This window comes from Bombina bombina, unplaced genomic scaffold (genome assembly GCF_027579735.1).
Source record: "Bombina bombina isolate aBomBom1 unplaced genomic scaffold, aBomBom1.pri scaffold_776, whole genome shotgun sequence".
In the NCBI taxonomy this organism is placed as follows: Eukaryota; Metazoa; Chordata; class Amphibia; order Anura; family Bombinatoridae; genus Bombina; species Bombina bombina.
In genome coordinates, this window is record NW_026510855.1 from 1 (window position 1) to 16697 (window position 16697).

General features: G+C 39.0%; 1 protein-coding gene across 1 annotated transcript; it reads right to left on the minus strand.

Annotated features, from left to right (window-relative positions):
* Window positions 1-826: 826 nt before the first annotated feature.
* Window positions 827-12832, minus strand: LOC128643493 (nuclear protein localization protein 4 homolog). The gene is made up of 3 exons (XM_053696338.1): window positions 12699-12832; window positions 2446-2526; window positions 827-943 (listed from the first exon to the last, which is right to left on the minus strand). The coding sequence occupies exons 1-3, from the start codon at window positions 12741-12743 to the stop codon at window positions 827-829; spliced, it is 243 nt and encodes an 80-aa protein (XP_053552313.1). The 5' UTR covers window positions 12744-12832.
* Window positions 12833-16697: the final 3865 nt, after the last annotated feature.

The following is a 16697-nucleotide window of genomic DNA, read 5'->3' on the forward strand; positions in this document are numbered from 1 at the left end:
TACTTTTTTTTTTCTTGTTTTATTTCCACAAGGATTTTATTGTGCTTTTATCCGATAGCAACACATGCAGTATATATTGCACTGTTTTGTTCTAATGTTTGAAGCTATAACTTATATAGAAAATGAAACTGAATAGTGATGGGATAAATTAACCAGACAGTAGACTGCCTTATAGTGAGGAATAGAAAACTTTGCTAAAGAGGAACTATTGCTAGAAGGGGTATCATAAAAGCGTTTTTTCTGCCCAGTGTTAGACACAGCTTTGTTGAGGAATGATAGATTTTAGGCTTCATAACCAAAGCAAAGGTTTTTAAATGGGTCAGCAAATGACATACAGAGTATCAAAATAACAAAGACGGTGCAGCAGCAAGGTTATGCAGTAGTTGGAGATAGGAAGTTAACCATTTGAAGCATTTAAAGAGAAGAGCTTGATCCATTACCATGTGTAGAAGAATACGTAAGGAAATATAGCCCTTTTGAAAGTAGTGAGTAGATTGTTACTTGATTGAAGATACAATAAAAATTGTTCACGAAACAAATGTTGTAGAGCATCATTCTTTTATCATTTAGAACAATGGTTTTGCTGACACACAATGGCACCAGTCATGCGCTTTGAGCATTTCCAATGAATTCTATGCTATTCTGACACTGTCGGTACCAAGCTGATCAATAATCAAATAATTATTCAGAATTGCACTACAGATTGAGACTATAGAACACTACTGCCCTTTAGGTAGATAATGTTAAGATTTACTAGATCCCTTCCCACACACACAAGAAATAAGAGAATAAAAATATATAAATGTTGTTGAGATATCTCTGACTCTTACTTGATTTTCAGTAAATTGAGAGATTTGTTTGGAGAAGCAGAAATTTCCCCTGTCCGGTTTCTGTTTAGATAAACAGAGAAACCATTATTTATGAAACCAAACTCTTTAGCTACCTGTAGAAAGAAAAAAAAAAAAAAAAAAAGCAGAAAGACAAGATTAGAAATACAATATCACAAAACATAAAAATGACTGCCATTAGTTTAGTTTTCAAAAGAACGTACACACCCTAGCCTAGTGGAAGATAAAACACTACTCATCATTTTGCAATTACTCATTTTATGAACGAGGGTCTGAGTTCCTAATTTCAAAATGAAGACAACAATGACACAAAAATATTTAAACTCTGTTTCTATATGATCCATCTCAAAAGGTAGCACACCATAAATATAGAATAGACAAAGAGGAATAGACCAATATGCTAATAAAATAAATACACAAACTAAAATTAACAAGTTAGATTTCAGAAATAATTATATATATTTTTTTTATTTTTAAACCCCATCTTTTTACAACCAAGACAGTCAGAAAATAAACAAATGTAATATACATTAACGCAAAGCTATAGGTGCGGTCTTAAAGGTAATTATTACAAAAGATAGAGGGGATGTGCTGCCAAATAAATATAGGTTCAAGATTTATTAAGGTATGAAGTTCTCCAAGATTTCAAATCGTATGCTGTCCGTTATTTTCAGTATGGTCATAACATTTATTTTTATCTGCTTTGGTTATAGTTTCTCTGGTACATTTATTTATGGTGTGTTTTTGAAATATTCAGTACCATCAAGTGTCTTCTGATATGTGGGGGAGTGGATCTCTATTGTGCTATACGGAGAGAAGACAAGATGCAGCATCATCTTACAGCAACACCAGAAAGACAGCTGGCACAGCTTTTACTTTAATTAATAAAGGACTGGAAGGCTATTGTTTGTGTCCTGACCTTACTGCTATAGCAGTAATGGTAGATATTTACCATAGCACTAACTGATCTGCAATGAGCTCATATCAAGTTGTGCATGCAGCTTAGCACTGGTGGGACTTTTACAGGATGTGTTAAAAAGGAAATAAACGTCAATGACCAAAAATCAATTTGAAGTTCATGAAAAGAAAAGTAAACCCATAGAAGTGTGTACAACTACTTTGGTAAGAAAAAAAGTTCTTGTACGTGCAACGTGATATAGCAAAGGGACACGAAACCCACATTTTTTTTTCTTTCAGGATTTAGATAAAAGTACATTGGAAACTTTTTTTAAATTGTATTCTCTTATCAAATTTGCTTCATTCTCTTGTTATTCTTGTTGAAGAGATATCTAGATAGGTAGCGTGCACATGTACATGACAGGAAATAGAGCTGCCATCTACTGCTCTTGCTAATGTATAACATTATTGCAAAACTGCTGCCATATAATGCTGCAGACACGTGCACACTCCTAAACTTACCTTCCTGCTTTTCAACAAAGGATAACAAGAAAACTAAAAAGTGGATAATAGAAGTAAATTGGAAAGTGGTTTAAAATTGTATGTTGAATCATGTAAGAAATAATTGGGGTTGTATGGCTACAAATAATCACACAAAAAACATGCAGCTTTACACCGAGGATGTCATGAGAAAACATACTTTTTTAAGAAACGTGGCTGCAGTTTCCCGCTTGCTTGCGATAATGCGTTTGACTCCTTCAGGAGACTGGATACGGATAGTCTGCAAAGGGGAAAATACATCAATAATTCAAGCGTCAAAACAAAATGTTCTTTCTCGTTTATAAGTATATCCCACATCAGAATTTCATAGACAGAAAGTTCCACTAGTATACTGCAGTTTCTTACTAGTCTGGTACAAGACAATCATGCTTTCCTCTAACATTAAACAGATTAGTACTTTTTCTATCCTGAGCAAAGACTCAGTGTTATTTAATTGCATTTGTGACTTAGCACGGCAGGCTGTAAATCAATACCTGGGCTCTTTCAGTGAGACTTCCGGCAAGGCGGCTGGTCGCTCACTGTTGTGTAAGTTACTGGTTATGATGACAGTGTGAAATTGCACGTGTTCAAGAACCAGTGATAATGCACTGCGCATGTGCTAGGAACCGCAGGCATTCACGGACACAGCACCTAGGCAGCCCTCTGTGATAAGACTCGTATAATGAATCTCACAGGGAGCATGGAAATACTTATAAATTACATTTGCCAAAAATAGACATACAAAAAAAAATAGAAGCCAATTGATTTTTTTTGTTAGTTCACATAAAACACTTGCATTACTAAAAAATATGGCTGTACTGTCTCTTAAAAAAAATTTTTTGAAAAGATTATATTTTGAACAATAAAGCTTGTTCCAAAAGATATGATACTGCTGCATTCTCTAGTGTTGATATATAATATGCAATAGGAATGCATGCATAATTAGGTTTATTATACTTTGTCTTGATAAGAAATCAACACACAGTTTTAAACTTGAAGAACAATACTAATGCTCTAATTGGTTGCCTGTAATTTTAACACTAGTGACCCTACAACTATATGTGTTTAAACCAGCAAATGGGTTAACACACTGTTAAAGTAACACTCAGTTAGATAACATTGCTGTGCAGCTAGGTAAGGAAAAAAACACTTGACTGGCTTGGCAGCAGTTTCCGCTCAGGAACAACAAATGGGTTAAACACAGAGTTGTAGGGTCGCTAGTGTTAAAATTCCATTGTATTCACCATAATAGGCCTTTAAAGGGACACTGAACCCAAATTTTTTCTTTTGTGATTCAGATAGAAAGTTGCTTAAAATTGCATGCTCTAACTGACTCATGTTATCAAATTGTTTTCATTCTCTTGGTATCTTTATTTGAAATGCAAGAATGTAAGTTTAGATGCCGGCCCATTTTTGGTGAACACACTGTTGTTCTTGCTGATTGGTGGATAAATTCACCCACCAATAAACAAGTGCTTTCCATGGTTCTGAACCCAAAAAATAGCTTAGATGCCTTCTTTTTCAAATAAAGAAAGCAAGAGAACGAAGAAAAATGTATAATAGGTGTAAATTAGAAAGTTGCTTAAAATTGCATGCTCTATCTGAATCACGAAAGAAAAAAATTTGGGTTCAGTGTCCCTTTAAGGTCATTATCCACTTACCAGTAGCTGAGAAGAGCAATAATGCAGGAGGTGAAATGTCCATTGCCTATAATTTGTTTCTATGCTGTGGCCAAACTCTGGCTCACTATGATTGGTTTAAGTGGATTCCTGTAATTGGTCACTTTCTAGTAGTCACTGTCATGATAGTGTAATGATTTAATAGGTGAAATATTTTCCCTTTGCCTATTTTGAAAACAGTCACATTCTGACATTCACTCCGAGGGGACACTGATAGGATGCCTGTAACTCTCACTTCTTTATGGTGATAGCCGTCTCCCACATATAACGTAATACACTATATGCTGGGGTGTTGTATTTTGTTATCTGGTAATCTGTGTGTGTATAGTATATTTCATTCTCCCGAGATACACAATCTCTGTGTTAGCTAGGTGTAACATTCACTGTAATATGCCACTCACCCAAGGTATTACTTTGTGCCACCCTGATAAGATGGGAAGTTTGTATCACTTTCTTAAATAAACAAATCTCAATACTCCAGTTTAAGTTGTTTTTTTTGTTCCTGCCAAGGTGATACTCAGATGTATGGCACCAAGGTGGAGGTCATACCACTCAAAGTGTGGGGGTTTATCTGATTTACTCGGCCACATACGCACAATACGAGTAGCTCTAGTTAGAGCAACAAAGAACTTTATAGAACCTGCCTTTGACTTTGTAAATAGTTTATAGAGGCCACTTTTACTTGGTGAGGGGGTACTGCCATCCCTCTTTAGTAATATACAGCGCCAACAATGAGGGCAAGTGGTTTCTTTGTTAAATGAGGTGATATAGTCTCAATTGAATAGAAGTACTTTATCTGTCACTCTTGTGATGTGACACAGTCTCCATCAACAGATTCTTTTTTCTTTTTTTTTTAATTTTTTTTTTTTTATCTGTCACAATCCTAAAGCAATTCTCAATTTCACTTTCAGGGTCACTACAACAAATTGTATACAAGGCATGCCGCTTTCTCCAGTTTAAAGGGACAATGAAGGGACAGTAAGCATTCTGAGATTGTATTATAACATTTTATTATGTGTAGTGCAGTGCTTGACAAATGTTGTTAAAAATTAGGAGCCAGTAAGAATATTTAGGAGCCAGGCATATTTTTAGGAGCCAAACTGTTGGATTTGTATATAGATATATGGAGAATAACCCAAAAAGTTAGGAGCCAGGAGTAAAATTATAGGAGCCAGTGGCTACCAGGCTCCTGGGTTTGTCGAGCCCTGGTGTAGTGACATAATATTGCAATGCAATTTAAATAATTTATTTTCTCACCTTTTCCAACTGGGAGCATTGAATGTGCACGTGGCTATTTTCATAATCCTAGCCCTGACATATTTTCTATAACTGGCTTCGGGAGATTATAAAAATAAAAAAAAAGGAACAATGGACATTTTGCTAACAAAATGAAAGTGGCTAGCTCCAGTAACAAGTCCTAATTGACTCCTACAAATAAGGCAAGTGGCAGAGGGAGTTTGGCTATTGAAAATCAGTTGCAGCAAACAAGACATCAATATATTTACATTTTTTTCACACTGACCTAGTTAATTAATAGCAAGACAGCAGAAAGTATTGTAATTACAAAGCGATTACTATCCCTTTAAACTCCAAATGTAATTCTCCTTAACCCCTTAATGATCAAAGCACTTTTCCATTTTCTGTCCGTTTGGGACCAAGGCTATTTTTACATTTCTGCGGTGTTTGTGTTTAGCTGTAATTTTCCTCATACTCAATTACTGTACCCACGCATATTATATACCGTTTTTCTCGCCATTAAATGGGCTTTCTAAAGATACCATTATTTTCATCATATCTTATAATTTACTATAAAAAAAATTATAAAATATGAGGAAAAAATGGAAAAAAACGCAGTTTTTCTAACTTTGACCCCCAAAATCTGTTGCAGATCTACAACCACCAAAAAACACCCATGCTAAATAGTTTCTAAATTTTGTCCTGAGTTTAGAAATACCCAATGTCTACATGTTCTTTGCTTTTTTTGCAAGTTATAGGGCAATAAATACAAGTAGCACTTTGCTATTTCCAAACCACTTTTTTTCAAAATTAGCGCTAGTTACATTGGAACACGATATCTGTCTGGAATCCCTGAATATCCCTTGACATGTATATATATTTTTTTAGAAGACATCCCAAAGTATTGATCTAGGCCTATTTTGGTATATTTCATGCCACCATTTCACTACAAAATGCGATCAAATAAAAAAAAAAAAAATGTTCACTTTTTCACAAATGTTTTCACAAACTTTAGGTTTCTCATTGAAATTATTTACAAACAACTTGTGCAATTATGGCATACATGGTTGTAAATGTTTCTCTGGGTTCCCCTTTGTTAAAAAATAGCAGACATATATGGCTTTGGCATCGCTTTTTGGTATTTAGAAGGCCGCTAAATGCCGCTGCGCACCACACGTGTATTATGCCCAGCAGTGAAGGGGTTAATTAAGGAGCATGTAGGGAGCTTGTAGTTTTAATTTTAGCTTTAGTGTAGTGTAGTAGACAACCCAAAGTATTGATCTAGGCCCATTTTGGTATATTTCATGCTACCATTTCACCGCCCAATGCGAACAAATAAAAATAAAACGTAAAATTTTCCCAATTTTAGGTTTCTCACTAAAATTTACAAACAGCTTGTGCAATTATGGCATAAATGGTTGTAAAAGCTTCTCTGGGATCCCCTTGTTCAGAAATAGCAGACATATATGGCTTTGGCTTTGCTTTTTGGTAATTAGAAGGCAGCTAAATGCTGCTGCGCACCATACGTGTATAATGCCCAGCAGTGAAGGGGTTAATTAGGGAGCTTTTAGAGAGCTTGCAGGGTTAATTTTAGCTTTAGTGTAGGTATCAACCTCCCACATGACACATCACACCCCCAGATCCCTCCCAAACAGCTCTCTTCCCTCCCCCACCCCACAATTGTCCCCGCCATCTTAAGTACTGGCAGTAAGTCTGCCAGTACTAAAATAAGAGGGTTTTTTTTTTGGGGGGGGGGGGGTTTAAATAATTCTGTTCTGTAGTATCCTCCCTTAGCCCCCAACCTCCCTGATCCCCCCCAAACAGCTCTCTAACCACCCTCTCTCTCTACCTTATTGCGCCATATTGGGTACTGGCAGCTGTCTGCCAGTGCCCAGTTTGAAATCAAATATGGTTATTTTTATTTATTTTTAAAAAAAAATACTATTTTCTGTAGTGTAGCTGCCCTCCCTCAACCCCCAACCCCTGCCAGATCGCTAAATATTTTTTAAATGCCCACCCTCACTCCCACCGAGTACCACCATTGTTCCATAGTGTAGGGGTTCCCGCCCGCCCGCGCGCGTGCGCACCCGTGCAGCGCGCGCGCACCCGCTCCCGTGCATGCGCGCGCACCCGCTCTCGATCCCGCCCCCCTTCCCACCGATGGTCGCCCACCCGCCTCCCTGGGTAAGCTCCCACCCACCAACGAACATGGCCATCAATGGCCGATGCAGAGAGGGCAACAGGGTGGCTCTCTCTGCATCGGACGGCTAAAAAAATGTTATAGCAGGATGCCTCAATATTAAGGCATCACTGCTATAACATGAAAGCAGTTGGAAGTGATCAGGATCGCTTCCACTGCTTTCAAAGACCAACGACGTACAGGGTACGTCCTTGGTCATTAACTGCATTTTTTTGCAGGACGTACCCCATACGTCGTTAAGGGGTTAAAATAACGTAATTGAAATAAAAGAACACAGCAGTATATATGTACAGGTGAAACTCGAAAAATTAGAGTATCGTGCAAAAGTTCATTTATTTCACTAATGCAACTTAAAAGGTGAAACTAATATATGAGATAGACTCATTACATGCAAAGCAAGATAGTTTAAGCCGTGATTTGTCATAATTGTGATGATTATGGCTTACAGCTCATGAAAACCCCAAATCCACAATCTCAGAAAATTAGAATATTACATGCAATCAATAAAACAAGGATTGTACATAGAACAATATCGGACCTCTGAAAAGTATAAGCATGCATACTGTATGTACTCAGTACTTGGTTTGGGCCCCTTTTGCAGCAATTACTGCCTCAATGCGGCGTGGCATGGAAGTTATCAGCCTGTGGCACTGCTGAGGCGTTATGGAAGACCAGGATGCTTCAATAGCGGTCTTCAGCTCTTCTGCATTGTTCGGTCTCATGTCTCTCATCTTTCTCTTGGCAATGCCCCATAGATTCTCTATGGGGTTCAGGTCAGGCGAGTTTGCTGGCCAATCAAGCACAGTAATCCCACGGTCATTGAACCAGGTTTTGGTGCTTTTGGCAGTGTGGGCAGGTGCCAAGTCCTGCTGGAAAATGAAGTCGGCATCCCCATAGAGCTCGTCTGCGGAAGGAAGCATGAAGTGCTCCAAAATCTCCTGGTAGACGGCTGCATTGACCCTGGACTTAATGAAGCACAGTGGACCAACACCAGCAGATGACATGGCTACCCAAATCAACACAGACTGTGAAAACTTCACACTGGACTTCAAGCATCTTGCAGTGTGTGCCTCTCCATTATTCCTCCATACTCTGGGACCTTGATTTACAAATGAGATGCAAAATTTGCTCTCATCAGAAAAGAGGACTTTGGACCACTGAGCAACAGACCAGGTCTGTTTTTCTTTAGCCCAGGTAAGACGCTTCTGACGTTGTTTGTTGTTCAGGAGTGGCTTGACAAGAGGAATATGACATTTGAAGCCCATGTCCAGGATCCGTCTGTGTGTGGTGGCTCTTGATGCACTGACTCAAGCCTCAGCCCACTCCATGTGAAAGCCCCCAACACTTTTGAATGGCCTTTTCCTGACAATCCTCTCCAGGCTGCGGTCACCCCTGCTGCTTGTGCACCTTTTTCTTCCACACTTTTCCCTTCCACATAACTTTCTATTAATGTGCTTTGATACAGCACTTTGGGAACATCCAACTTCTTTTGCAATTACCTTTTGAGGCTTTCCCTCCTTATGGAGGGTGTCAATGATGGTTTTCTACACAACTGTCAGGTCAGCAGTCTTTCCCATGATTATGATTCCTACTGAACCAGACTGAGAGACCATCTAAAGGCTCAGGAACCCTTTGCAGGTGTTATGGCTTAATTAGCTGATTAGAGTGGGACACTTTGAGCCTTTTGCACCTTTTCACAATATTCTAATTTTCTGAGATTGTAGATTTGGGGTTTTTATAAGCTGTAAGCCATAATCATCACAATTATGACAAAATCACGGCTTTAACTATCTTGCTTTGCATGTAATGAGTCTCTCATATATTAGTTTCACCTTTTAAGTTGCATTAGTGAAATAAATTAACTTTTGCACAATATTCTAAACAGCTACATACTACACACAATGACTGCTTAGAGCAACAAACTCATTTATAGCTCTCTCTAACTGGCCACAATCAATTGAGATAATATAAACATGCTCACCAGGTTTATGCAGTAGGATGCTAGCACATTGTGCAGAATTGTACAAACAATACAGTTTAAAATGCATTTAAAACTTTATTTAAAATGCAGATTGTTTGTAATTCTTAATTTGTTGTATATATTCTGTGTGGTTATATAAAGCATTACTATAACATCCTTTTAACAGTCTGTTACTCAAGATGAAAACATCTGCACTTACACAAGGAAAAGGTTTATCTGTCACTCAATATTGAATGGTTACTTTTGCTTGAATACTCAATTTTTGTCACTAGATGCATGGTTTGTCCCCTTATTGCTGTTATGCTCCTTTCCATTTTCATTGGTGAAGCATTTCCTTATTTTTTTTTTGTTGCCATATCATACTGTTTTTGTCTTGAGTGAGAAATTTGGTTTCCTTAAGGGACATAATACTTATATGCTAAATCACTTCAAAATGTGATGCAGAATAACTGTAAAAAGCTGACAAGAAATTATCACCTGAGCATCTCTATGTAAAAAAGGAAGATTTTACCTCAAAATTTCTTCAGCTCACCAGAGTAAGTGCTGTGTAAACAGTTATACTTCAGCTGCTGTCCAGCAACAGCAGTGCTGAGGTAATGCTTTGCCTTTACTGAAATCTCATGAGATTTCATAGAACTTACTTAAACTGAATAGGAAAATAACATGACTGTGCCTGCACATGACAGATGCACACTCTGTAGCATCCTGACTGGCTGCTTCAAGGGATAGTAGACACAAAAAAATTGATATAGATAATCCCTTTATTTACCATTCCCCAGTTTTGCATAATCAACACATATAGAAATATACATTTTTCCTCTGTAATTACCTTGTATCTAAGCTTCTGCAGACTGCCTCATCTCAGATCTTTTGACAGACTTGCATTTCAGGTAATTAGTGCTGACTCTTAAATAACTTCACGTGCATGAGCAAAGTGTTATCTATATGAAACACATGAACTAATGTCCTCTAGCTGTGAAAAACTGTCAAATGCATTCAGGTGAGAGACGACCTTCAAGGTCTTAGAAATTAGCATGAGTCTACCTAGGTTTAGCTTTCAACTAAGAATAACAAGGGAACAAAGCAAATTTGATGATAAAAGTAAATTAGAAAGTTTTTTAAAATGACATGCCCTATTTGAATCATGAAAGTTTAATTTGGACTTAAAGGGACACTAAACCCAATTTTTTTCTCTCTTTATTCAGATAGATTATGCAGTTTTAAGCAACTTTCTAATTTACTCCTATTATCAATTTTTCTTCGTTCTCTTACTATCTTTATTTAAAAAGCAGGAATGTGATGCATAGGATCCGGCCCATTTTTGGTTGAGAACCTGGGTTATGCTTGCTTATTGGTGGGTAAATGTAAGCCTCCAATAAGCAAGTGCTAACCATGGTGCTAAACCTAAAATGGGCTGGCTGCTAAGATTTACATTCCTGCTTTTAAAATAAAGATAGCAAGAGAACAAAGAAAAATTAATAGAAGTAAATTAGAAAGTTGCTTAAAATTCTCTATCTGAATCATGAAAGAAAAAAATTTGGGTTCAGTGTCCCTTTAAGGTCTCTTTACAGTAGGGTGTGAATACTTAGGAAATGTGAGGTCAAATATCTTCCTTTTTTACATAGAGATGTTTATGTGATATCTTCTAGTCTGCTTTTTACAGCTGTTGTGCATCACTTTCAAGTGTTTCAACATTTGGGTATCACGTCCCTTTAACTGTGCTAGTTTCTAAGGGAACACTAAAGCAACAGTTACAGTATAAGGTTCAGGTCACCCTTTTATTGGGACAATGAACACCTTGCAATTAAAAGACACCTTTGTTATATTTCTATAGAATAACATCAGCTAACGAAGTCTAAGATTTTAAAAACAAATTAAGATCTTGTTTCTGCAAATGATTTTCAATATCCAAACTCCATCCACCACTAACCTTATTTGGAACACCCAACCCAAGCTTGAGTCTGCAGACAAGGCTTGTCAAAGTGCACTGCTTTACAGCTATTATCATTTTTTAACATATGTAGCAAGGTTAGCCTTGAAAAGTTTGCAGTGTGAATTTAAATCTCTGAAAACTAGAAAATACAATATTTAAATTACATGAAAATTGAACAAAATAACTAATCCAAGCATGCTGCAAAGTTGTTTTACTATGCATAACTTAAAGGGACATGAAACCCAACATTTTTCTTTCATGATTTAGCTAGAATATACAATTTTAAACAACTTTCCAGTTTACTTCTATTATCAAATCTGCTTAATTATCTTAGTATCACTTGTTGAAGGAGCAGCAATGCACTACTGGTTTCTAACTGAACACAAAGGTGAGCCAATGACAATCGGTATACAGTATATATATATATATATACACACACACACACACATATACGCAGCTACCAATCAGCTGCTCCTGAACTTACCTAGATAAACCTTTCAGCAAAGGATAACAAGAGAAGGAAGCAAATTAAATAATAGAAGTAAATTGGAAAGTTGTTTAAAATTGTATGCTCTGTCTGAATCACGAATGTCTAATTATGACTTTATTGTCCCTTTAACATTTTTTAGTAAAATCTTAAACCGTTTACTGTCCATGTAAGAGGAAACAAACACAGTGACAGGTTTCATGTATGCTTACTTCATGATAATCAGACCCTCTATTGCTTCCAGAGTATGTATTTACCTGTAATTCCATTTGAGGCACTTTCTAGTTCCACTAATACTGAATCAGGATAATATTTATCTGTTACACTGTGTAGTAATACTAAGTCTCTTACTGCTGCCAACCTGCTTAGAAAATACACAGTCCTGCCATCATGGGGTTTCTTTAGAAGTTTCACTGCCTAGGGTTATATTGTTTTATAGCTGTAAAAATAATGTGGTCCTTTATGACAACTTCCTATCTTAAAAAGAACCAAACAATGATTTTGGTCTACTGATTGCATGTGTGGGTTCAAATGCATTGGTTAAAGTATAATGTTCTGTCCATTCTGGTATATAAGAGGTTAAAACTGCTGTCACCCAAACAGTATTTGCCCACACAGGAGCTTTGTGACAGCCTGCTTTGGAAAGCACCATGGTGATGACACTGCATTTACACCCCAATGCAGAATTCCTTCAAAATCATAACAAACTATTATTACAATCAACGGAATCATTTTCCTTACCACTTTTTTTAATTATATCATCATAATAACCACTTTAGAAACCAAAATGTTTAACCATATAAGTTGCTTGTTCCTTCATTCAACCCCACTCCCACTGGAGTTTCTGCCCCACAGTGCGAAGAGCTCCTCGCCATAGTACTCTTCCCCAGTACTTACAATACTCTCCGCCATGGCCCTATTACCCGGGCTGGGTCTACTCATCACCCGGCCTTTGACGTCTACAGACAGCAGTTCTTAACGTTCGAGTGTCTCCAGGAAGTCGTTCCCTATCAAGCTGTCCAGGTATAAAGTTCCTAGCAGGAGAAAAAAAATAGTTCCGGTCCGTCCGCAAAATATGTCCCCAATAGTACTGCTGCATAATAGTTGGTAGAAAACCGCAGACAAACAGTGTAACAAGAAAAACCTGCTTCAGAATATTTTACAGCCTTTTTTTTTTTTTAAACGATTTGGCATAATATTATACTATCTCTAATTAGTGCTTGTAGTAAATTATTAGCTTGAAAGTGGTATTAGTTTTATCATGTATTTAAAAAAAATCTACAATATGTCCTTCAACGCTATAACAATAGCAGACTGCAACCTAAAGCACGCAAATTGATTCCTCTTTTTATTTACAGATTTGATTCTTCATGAAAGATTTATTTATTTTTTACATTTTCTAAAGCATTTTTTTTATTTATGAGACATTACTAAACAATTTTAAATCTATATTTTTTGTAAATGAAAAATGAATACAATATAAATTATATTATTTAAAGGCTGATAAATGTCAACATTGAAATTTGCTTGTGTGCATTTGTATTTAAAATAGAAACATGTTTGCAATATACTTCCATTAGCAAAATGCTTCTAGTAAAGGTTATTACTGATTTTCAGCAGCATACACACATATGCTGTGAGGGCCTTTGCACCAGTATTTTCTCACAGCACATTTCGCTAGATAAAAACAGTAACTACTTTTTCTAGAAGCATTTTTGCTAATGGAAGTATATTGCAAAAAATTTACTATTTAAATTGAAATGCACCCATGCACATTTCAATTGTGTTAACATTTTGGCACTTTTAATTGTTTTGCATATTAATTTATTTACCCCTGCAAATGGGTTAAACCCATTGTTAAAGGGACACTCCTTTAATATGTTCCAATTCAGACCTCCCAATCATCCTGTAAAATGCGAGATTGTCACGGGTTGAGAGATTAGACTCTCTTCCCGCCTGCAGCGTCTAGGTAGGGTTGTCAGCTCTCCTACATAAAAATGCTGAACAACATGTTGCATGGGTGGTGAGAGAGAGGAAACACAACAACCCTTCCTAAAGCTATACATTAGACCACATTATATATCATTTTTATAACATGATTTTAACCCTTTGTCTGTCAGTAATACATAAATCTGTTTTAACCTAGCTAGCTGCCAGTAACACACAGCAGTGATTGGACTCCCCTTGATTTTTATTAGCATACACAAAGCAATATTTGTATACCCCCAAAGTTACCAATAAAAACCACAAAACAGAGATTTTACTCCAGAGGCTGCACAGTAATTTTTTAACTCCCCCAAACTGCCAACAACAATTAAGACACAAAGTAACAACACACATAGGCCTAGATTATAAGTGATGATTGCTGGGGAGGGAGGACGACTACCTCCGCTCCCTGGGCATGGCTCTGCCGCTGGAGAGAGAGACCGGCTATCTCCTCTCCCGGGAAGGGGCTCTGTTGCTGGGGAGGGAGGATGACTACCTCCGCTCCCTGGGGACGGCTCTGCCACTGGGGAGAGAAGCCGACTGCATTCCCTCCCGGTACCTGGCTCTGCCGCTGGGGAGAGAGACCGATTGTCTCCTCTCCCAGGAAGGGGTTCTGTTGACGGGGTGGGAGGACGACTACCTCCCCTCCCAGGGTATGGCTCTGCCGCTGGGGAGAGAGACTGACTGTCTCCTGTCCCAGGAAGGGGTTCTGTTGCTGGGGAGGGAGGACAACTACCTCCGCTCTCTGGGGATGGCTCTGCCACTGGGGAAAGAAGCCGACTGCCGTCCCTCCCGGTACCTGGCTCTGCAGCTGGGGAGAGAGACCAACTGACTGTTTCCTCCCCCAGGAAGGGGTTCTGTTGCTGGGGAGGGAGGCCGACTTCCACCGCTCCCTGGGGACGGCTCTGCCGCTGGGGAGAGAAGCCGATTGCCGTCCCTCCCGGTACCTGGCTCTGCAGCTGGGGAGAGAGACCGACTGTCTGTCTCCTCTCGCAGGAAGGGGTTCTGTTGACGGGGTGGGAGGACGACTACCTCCGCTCCCAGGGTATGGTTCTGCCGCTGGAGAGAGAGACTGACTGTCTCCTCTCCCAGGAAGGGGTTCTGTTGAAGGGGAGGGAGGACGACTACCTCCGCTCCCGGGGGATGGCTCTTCCGCTGGGGAGAGCAAACGACTGCCGTCTCTGCCTGTACCTGGCTCTGCCACTGCGGAGACTGACTGTCTCCTCTCCCAGGAAGGGGTTCTGTCAAAGGGGAGGGAGGGCGACTACCTCTGCTCCCAGGGGTGGCTCTGCCGCTGGGGAGAGAAACTGACTGCAGTTTCTCCCGGCACCTGGCTCTGCCGCTGGGGAGAGAGACTGACTGTCTCCTTTCCCTGGAAGGGGTTCTGTTGGTGGGGAGAGAGGTTGGCGACCTCCGCTCCCTGGAAGCTGATTTGCCGCTTGGGGGATGAAACGATTTCTTCATACCTTGAATCCCTCGATCCCATCTCAACCTGTTCAAAAACAGATTCGGAAGTAAGGCAGAAGTTGGCGACTCTTTGCCCTGTTGCCAGCACTTCCGCTGGGGTGGCTCCCTTGTCCGGGACCAAAAGCTCTTGGTAGCTCATTCCTTGTGGCCACTCCTCTAAGGCCAACCTCCATGATTCCCAGACTGCTGCACAGGGCCGCCATCAGGGGGGTGAAAGGGGTGACTCCTGTCAGGTGCCCACTGGGCCAGGGGGCCCCATGAGGCTAAGCACAACTATTTAAAGAAAAAAAAAAAAAATTTACATTTTGGCAGCCACCAGAGGGCGCTAAAGCAGAGTGCTATTGAGCACGGAAAATGTCATTACAAGGAGTAAAGCATTATCATTTGAGAGCCTTTTCGGAGCCTGTGCAACTAAACCACTATGCACAGTGTGAGACAGACTTGGCACTGTCACTTTGTACCAGTGTGTGCTTGAGTCACAGATCATTTTCATTTGCAGAGGATGGTAGGACTTACTTAGTAAATGTAATTTATTTCTTTTTGCAATTTCAGATTGTAACTTCAGTGTGTAGTTGTAAGGTGGGGCCCAGGGGTCTTAAAAAACAATTTTTTTTAAGCAATATGCTGCAGTGTATTTATGATTATTTGACAATGCTTTAGAAAAATTTTATATTTTAAAACCATGCAGAAATGTTTCCTCTCTAATACACAAATGGTAGGTGCCCTTTTGGCAGATATCCATAAATACAGCTGACAGTTGGGAATATTTGTACACCAAATTTGAAGTGATGCACTTGGTTGGGGAAAAAACAAACATGTCAACCTTTCAAAAGTGCTTTTCTTCATTTACCCATTCTGACAGATCAATTAATGTACAATTTTTAATTCACAGAAGTATTTTTGTGCGCACATTTACAAATAGTGATTTTTTAAAAGTTCTCTCTAAATTTCTGCAATTTTCTTTTATCATGCATGTCACACACCTGTTGATTTAAGGGATAGCAATGTGTGCAGACATTTTACCTCCTGTGAGTATTTCTGTGGGTGTCTGTGTTTATGTCTTTTTGCTTTTGTTGGTGTCTGAGTGTGTATGTATTTTTTTCTGTGGAGTGTCTCTGTGACGAGTGTGTGTGTGTCTGTCTTTGTGGCATTTTTCTGTGGGGCTTCTCTGTTAGGGTGTGTATGTATGTCTTTGTGTATTTTCCTTGGATGCCTCTGTGAGGTGTGTGTGGTGTGTGTGTATGTATGTCTGTGTATTGTCAGTGGATGCCTCTGTGAGAGTGTGTGTGTATGTCTTTGTGCTTTTTCTGTGGGTGTCTCTGTGAGGGTGTGTGCGTATGTCTTTGTGCTTTTTCTTTGAGTGTCTCTGTGAGGGTGTGTGCATATGTCTTTGGATATTTTCTGTGGATGCCTCTGTGAGGGTGGGTGTGTATGTCATTGTGT